General features: G+C 40.9%; 1 protein-coding gene across 1 annotated transcript; it reads right to left on the reverse strand.

Moving 5' to 3' along the window:
- Positions 1-2,691: 2,691 nt before the first annotated feature.
- Positions 2,692-7,325, reverse strand: LOC149841112 (small ribosomal subunit protein uS3x). The gene is made up of 6 exons (XM_090003595.1): positions 7,130-7,325; positions 6,823-6,970; positions 6,530-6,701; positions 3,443-3,497; positions 3,238-3,369; positions 2,692-3,015 (listed from the first exon to the last, which is right to left on the reverse strand). The coding sequence occupies exons 1-6, from the start codon at positions 7,157-7,159 to the stop codon at positions 2,854-2,856; spliced, it is 699 nt and encodes a 232-aa protein (XP_089859721.1). The 5' UTR covers positions 7,160-7,325; the 3' UTR covers positions 2,692-2,853.
- Positions 7,326-7,753: the final 428 nt, after the last annotated feature.

Here is a 7,753-nt window from a genome sequence, read left to right on the forward strand (position 1 = left end):
CATGCAGTGAACATGTGTAATCTCAAGATCATGCACTGTGATCATTAGGTGTTTGGATGCAACCACTTTTCCAGAAGAAGGTGGGTTGTTCTGTTAGGGGGCGTTGTGGGACAACCAGCGCATGGGCCCCACGTGTGTTCGCACGCACATGCAAATGCAGGACAGTGCATCCTGCAAACGCAAACTCAGGTGAAATTATCAGGTGCAATATGATTGCACAAATATTTGTGCATTTGGCATCTGATCACCCTCCATCTTGGGGATAGGGCCTGTCAGGTGTGGGGCCCAAGACCTGATGGAGGGCGATCGGGTGCTTAATGCACAATTTTTGTGCAATCATATTGCAACCGATCCGGACTCCAAATCAGTGTCTACCGTTGTCCCGTTATATACGATTTGTTTTGGGGCTGAAAGAAAGGAGTTCAAAAGTCGTGACAGCAATTATACATGTGCAAGAAGTGTTTCCATTTAAGGAAGGCAGTGGACCCGAGAAAAATGGCCCCTCACCCTGTTTGGATCGAGGATGGAGGTGGGGATGAAGGTTAAAATCAAAACCCATGCAGGGATGAACTTACGCTTCATCCACCCCACCCCATCCCCGATCCCCATTAGTAAAATAACTAAATGCCTTTAGGGATGGCAGTGGACTGGAGATAAACCCGTCTCACCCCGTTTAGACTGGGGATGGAGGCGGGGATAGAGGTTAAAATAAAAACCCGTGCTAGGATGGAGGCAGGAACAAAATGCGAAATTTTGAGATGGTGCAGGGGTGGAGACCTAGTCCCCCACCCGGTCCACTGCCATCCCTATCTCCATTATTACTATGCATTGAGAACATATTTTTTAGGAGTGAAAAGATGGAAAGGAGTATATCTTAATCCAAGAGATTCCACCCTTGTTTTATTTCCTTCTTCACTGGTTATTTTCATGATACGGATTGGTTCTCTCTATACTTTGTGCGTGAAAGGTGGCGCAGTTCGAAGCTTTATTCTGCGAAGTGCGAACTCATGGTTTGCTTGCAACTATGAAACCAATATGATGATCAAATCTAGTTTCACTTGGATGGATCTACCAACCTGTCAACTTAGTCAAGTGAACCGGATCAACGCTCTCATTGTAATTAAATTTAGCCAATGTTGGAGTTTGATGCTGCTACCTACACGTGGTCAACCATTTAAGGTTTGAACCAATGTACAAATCTAATTTCTTTGATAAATTACTCTCAAAACAGATTTTATTTTCTTAATAGCCCCAAGAAAAAGGTCCGCAGGATGTAAAACCGGTACCATAACTTGATCGTCAAAGAGCACACCCAGCTTTGACCTTGCAACAAAGAACGTGCACGAAAAAGGAACGTGACGTTTCGAACTACCCCCCTAGACAGACTAACAGAAGCCTCGTGGGCTACCATCATCATAGATGCCCACAAGTAAAAGGAATTTTCAATCTCAATTTTAGAAACTTTTGATTCTACTAAACCTCACTCGTGCCACACCCTCAAAATGACTTGACACACAGCATTTTTTAAAACCGTGGTCTTATTAAGCGCAAGACCGTTTTAAGTTAGGTCTCACCCAAAGGCAAAACCAGGTATTAAATTATGACCCTTGTCCCCAAAAGGAGTGCTTACGCACCTTGTACCAGCGACAAAAAGCAATGGCCATGACGGACGGCTACCACCAATCACACACGCCCCACAGCAAATGTCAGTATCGGCCATGTATCTTTTGGCCAACGATTTAGGTGAATAGGCTCATACCACTACTCAAGTGAATCGTTCTGAATCGGACAAAAAATAATTAATAATTATTATATCAACTTAACATGATATGTATGAAAGACATTAAAATAATATTAAAAACAATTTGAAGTATTTTTTACATTTATTATAAGATGGCCAATTCAGGGTGAAGCTTATCGATTTTCTGCCAATACAATACGTATCGATACAGGCCGTTATAATGACAACATTGCCCACAACCTATGCGACTAATTCAGCTTAAAATTACATTGAAGTACCGCACGCCGGACTTGCAAAATACTCACCGCGCCACATTCGCGTGCAAGTAGAAATACAGCCTTATACCGTTGCATCCTAAAGACAGCAACAACTTTGAGATGGAAAAACCCTCCATCACAGACCGCATTGATAGGACTCCAATTGATAAAACCCTCAGGGTTTATCCTACTCTATACACCCAGCCTCGACCTTGCAGCGAGAGACACCCCAGTGGGTTTCGAATATGTGGCATGCTGTCAAATCGGTGATATTTACAAGTCGCCCCTGGCAGACAGTGCCACAACAATTTCCCTAATGCAAACCTATTGGGAAGTTACAGCAATGCAATAAAACAAAAAGTGACTCCTCTAATAAACTCTATCCATGACAGTCATAACACAAGCACAAAACTTTGTTTAAACCACCGGAAAAAAAGGTTAACAAAAGCTAAAAAACAAAATGAAGTGAGGCATTATCCAGACCGGTGTCGTGCTTTAAGGGGGTGTTTGCTTGTCACGGAATAGGGTGCCGCGGCCCTTCTGTGCCACAGAAATAGAATCGGACCCCACCCCTCACGGAAACCGTTTCCACGGAAAAGGGAGGTCCATATTGTAAAATGGCACACCCATCGATGCGTTTCTGATGCGTTTCTGCGGAAAACCCCAAATAAGGAACTTTCTAGCGAGATCTAAATAATCTTGTGTCTGCATTGGTCTTGACATTAGTTAATAATCAACAAAAACGATGGGAAAAAGTAAAAGCCACGCAGAAATGAAAGAGCTATGTATCCCTTACGATATACATCAAAATCGGCAGCACACCACTCTTTAAGTTTGCATCATATTGGCAAATTTTCAAGCTCCCACGTCAAGCTCTATTGCAGTCACAGGCTGACTGATTTCCTCATCCTCCTTGGGAGTGTGAATAGTGACAAGGTCAGGAAGCGGAGTTTTTGGACCCTGCTTGCCCTTTGGATCCCAATCCAACATTATCCTAACTTTAATTCCAAGTACACCCTGACATCATAAGAAAACACAAAACTTTCAGAATAGTTCAAACAAAACATGGCAATCTCATCAAAGGCACAAAGATAGAGTCTGCTACATAATTTGGGATATAAAACTGATTTTGTGTTTGGATCTGCTTCAGCAAAAAAACACCTCTACTCTATATAGAGCTTAGCAATTTCATATTGTTGCATAATTGCATTATTACTGATGAACTAGTGAATCATTTACCTGTCTTAGCAATACATGCCTGACAGCTGAATCAATGTACTCATTAACAGGCTGCCCAGACGAAATCATGTACCCATCCTTGAACTTCATTGATTTTGCACGTTGTGCTCTAAGCTTCCCACTCACAATAACCTACACAATCTTTATATTGTTCAGAATTAATGTCAGATGGCATGTTCTGCAACAGAAAGGTTCTTGAACCTACCTCACATCCCTTAGCACCGCTTTCCATGACAAAGCGCAACACACCATAGCAAGCCCTGAACGAGGCGCAGAGGAGAAGTATGTCAGGTTGCATAATACTTCAGTGCAGGAAAAAGTCAGTTGAACTGGGTTGAAACTTCAAAGAACATCACCTCACAGTAACGTATTCAAGCATAATACTGTGGGAGCTAATGAATATCTGCATACTCAACAAGCAAAACACACACATGCATATGCAGGTGTTTTTTGCTTAATCTGAACCTTTGACTTTTAGGTGTCTTTTTTTGTTTATTTACTAAAAAAAGTTTCGACCCAATTAATTTAATGAAAAAACTCAAATTGTTATTAGACGATTTACTGCAATATCGCTCTAACAACATGCCTATGAAAAATTCTATATATGTTTTCTACTGAACAAGATATAAAGAACATGTATTCCCACAACCATGTTTTTCTGAAACTGTTTAGCGGAGTGAGGAGATAAAATTAGTTAGCACTTGGGAACAATGCACACGCACACATGAACCACACGCAAGCACACATGATAGGCAGCAAAAGCCACAGATGCAAACAAAGAAGCCAACCCTCTTCGTACTCATCCTGGCTATCTGGAAGACTGATGAGCTACTAAAAAACTATTATGGCTCCAGTGAAAGAGGTTATTCTAAGATTTGACAAAACTATCTCATGTGACAATAATAAACTAGATCATAAATATAATTACCAAACACGTGGACACACACGCTAAATGAAAGTGCCCCAGCAACATGACCAGTACTAACATGCTCATAAATTGTATAATGGTTCCATTAACTAAAACAAAAAGGGAGCCAACAAACAAGGCCAGATCTGTTTATAAACTTTAACAGCAAAGGAACAGTCTTAAAACATAGCTTACAACTTCATCTGATCCCCCAAATCCCATCAATTCATCCTTGGGAAGAAAATGAAGTGCCTACCAAATTGCTAAAGGAACAGACCTAAGGGAAATTCTGTTAGTTAAAGTTGACCATGCGTCAACAGCCCCAACAATAGGGGCTTTCTAGATGGGAGTGGACAATATGTTCACATATCATAAGAAATGCAAGTGGGATGACATTTAACGGAAATAAAGAACAACATAAACAGCAGAAAACAAGATTTACCAATAGGCTTATTAAGCAATATTTGTTATTTGAAAATCAAAAGCACAGAAAGACACTGGAGAATGTATAATTGAAGAAGCACCACATGTGCTAGTTAATCAAAGAAATGTTTCAAAAGGTAAAACTACAAATACTTTAAAAGGGAGGAAGGGAAAATGCAGAGGGGAGGAAGACATTTCCTTTTAGAAGTAAAGAAAGAGAATGTGCTCATTTTGATTGCAAGAGATCTAAATGACAAATGATGCTTCAAAAAAATTTCTTAGCTCCAAATTCGCAACAGGGAATCAATCCTCTTTCAGAGAGTAACACAGCTGCCATCCATTTGCGTGGAAAGAATCAAAACGAGTAATAAAGGATGTCTATTAATTTTGACACTACAGAAAAAAGATGTATTCTTTCAAAAGCATGAAATCACAGAGGAGCACCAACAAGTCCAGACAACTTGTGATAAGAATCACTGAGAAAATGATATTTGACCTGTTCTCTATAAAGTGCAGGTCAAGCAGGAGCTCATTTGATGATTTCAATGACCAATAAAAAGTATATAGTATCATTCAATCTATCAAAATTGTCATGTCATTTTTTTGCTATAATGCATGCCACCAACAAAATGATTTTACTGGTTGTTGTAGAATCCACTATCGCACATGATTCAACTATCAAAATTAACATCTAAGAACACAAGAAAAATTTGATGAGAACTAATGGAAATTTCAGAACAAGAAGTGGATAAACCAGAATTGTTAGGAGGAAACATGAAGATAAGCCATCAGTTCTCCAGGGTAATTATAGCAAATAAGCAAAATTAATATAGTCATCTTCCAAACATAAATTCAATAAGGAAAAAAAAAACTCCTTCTTAGATGACGAAAATGACAACACATTGGCTAGAAAGAAATGAAATGAAATAAGGAGCATGTAATGGTTAGATAGTTGATAACTTAATATGGGGCATATCGACTCAAGTCCACACTTCAGAATTGATAATCCACAAACTAATACATAACACCACTGCATAACCTAGCATGGGAAGGAAAAAGATAAAAAGGAAGGACCTATTGACATGGGGTTGTCATTGTGACAGTATTCAGCACATTTTTCTGCTCCCGCATTATATCAACAGAAAATGATTTAGCTGTTGGCTATTACCCTCAGACATAATATTTGCTAGTAAAACACATTAACTTGCTGTAAAGAAGACTGATAAGTGATAACAGCCCCATAAAGGGCAACAAAACATGCATTCCATAACCATGTCATAGAAGGGTGTTCGTCGGTTCCATAAATTGTCATTTAAGAATCAGACTCATAAGTCATAACCAGCATCAATATGATGCTCATGTGTGGATATGTTTCAAAAGCTCCTGGTCTGAAAAACGCTTTACTCCACATTCAAGTGCAAAAAAGAAAAAGGTTTAACAAACACACACACGTGTTCAAAGGAGAGCGAGGGAGGTTCACCATAGTCATAAATCATGATTCAAAGTCTCAGAACGAAATTTTCAAAGACGCACCTTTTGGCATAACCTCATATTACCAACACCAATAAAACAATAAGCAAACAAGAAAAGCCAAAAAACCAATTTGATAAGAAGAAAAACTTTCCCAAGCTGAATTAAACAAATCGATGAATCATTTCTCTTGTGCACATTGGACATCAAATCAGATTTCAAATCATTTTAAACAGAGGCATACGAGAAAAACTATTGTCACATACACTCGAGTAGCAACCAATTTCTTCAAATCCCAATTTCACCACATTCTCTGTAATTCAACACATCTCCATCTAAAAGCCAAGATCCCTCAAATCACAAGATTGGCTTACAAATTCTAATTTCAACTTCGCATGCCTGGCGCACGCAAACGCAATCGCGCGCCCCAAAATTCAATTATGAACAAACAGAAATCAACAAATCTCTGGTGACAGGATTAAACCCACCCACCTCCTAACCGCAAGGCCTCCAAGTAGCTTGTACCGCAGAGACTCGGCCTGCGCGATCGCGCAGAGCCCTCGGTTGTTAACCTTCTCGGCGTACAGCTCCACGCTGCCCTCCGGGAAACTGAATCGCTTCTGAACTACAGAAGTTAGCTCCCTGATCCTCCTACCCTTTTCACCTACCGTTCCGAAAAGAACAACGCAAACAATCAGGATGGACAAACAAACCCTAGAACGATCTCTAAAACGATTAGAGAGGACAAATAAAAGCAATTCAAGCAAAAGGAAGAGAATGTTTACCGAGGACGTTCTGCGTCCTCGTAGCTCTGATGATGATCTCCGTACGCATGGGCGTGACCCTAACCTCGACGCCGGAATATCCGTCCTCCGCCAGCTCCCTCGTGAGCACTTCGTTGAGCTCAGCGTAGAAGACGCCGTCCGCGACAAACTGCAACTCAAGAGACAAAGAAAAAACGTTTTTATCCGATCAAAATTTGGCTCTCTTCTGATCGAAAAACAAACCGTAAGAAGAGTACGTTTCAAGGTGAAAGCAAACAAGAAAGAAACCGATCGAAGGGAACGGAGGAGGTGGAGGAGAAGGGAGAACCTTTCGCTTCTTGCTTATCTGAGTCGCCATCCTTTCGAGCGAATCGAGAGAGAGAGATCCCCTCTTCTCAGACTCTTGCGATCTCCCTGCAGAACCCTAGCGAGTGTGGAGAATCAGATTTTGCGAACTCTCAGAGTGGGAGAGAAGGAGATGGAATTGTTGGCAGCCTAAAAGAGGATGCGCGGAGAGCGCATCGGACGGTCTAAGTTACGTGGATGGGTTTTAGATGGACGACGGCGGATGCATGTGCTGAAAACCCTAATTTGTGTAGTAGGCTGCTTATGGACCGATTCCAGATCGTATCCGACCCGATATGACAAGAAGAGTGCAACGGTTTGGTGGGGGTGTCGACCGGTCGGATCTGGTTCGGACCCAGGTGGGTTTAAAACTGGATCCGACTTCAAGTTTGGGTACACGGTCTAGAACCGGATTCTATCGGGTCTACAATACGAAAAACCATACCCGAATCCTCTAAAAATTACATGAACCAGACCTGGTCCATACGCTATTTTTTATCTTTTTTACATTGAAAAATCACATCTCTTAACGGAAACTCGGGTTGGGACAGGGTCTGGTATGAAATTTCACAAACCATACCCAGCTACATGCATTAATCGGACCCTT

Source organism: Nuphar pumila, chromosome 4 (genome assembly GCF_984573655.1).
Source record: "Nuphar pumila chromosome 4, dmNupPumi1.hap1.1, whole genome shotgun sequence".
Classification (NCBI taxonomy): domain Eukaryota; kingdom Viridiplantae; phylum Streptophyta; class Magnoliopsida; order Nymphaeales; family Nymphaeaceae; genus Nuphar; species Nuphar pumila.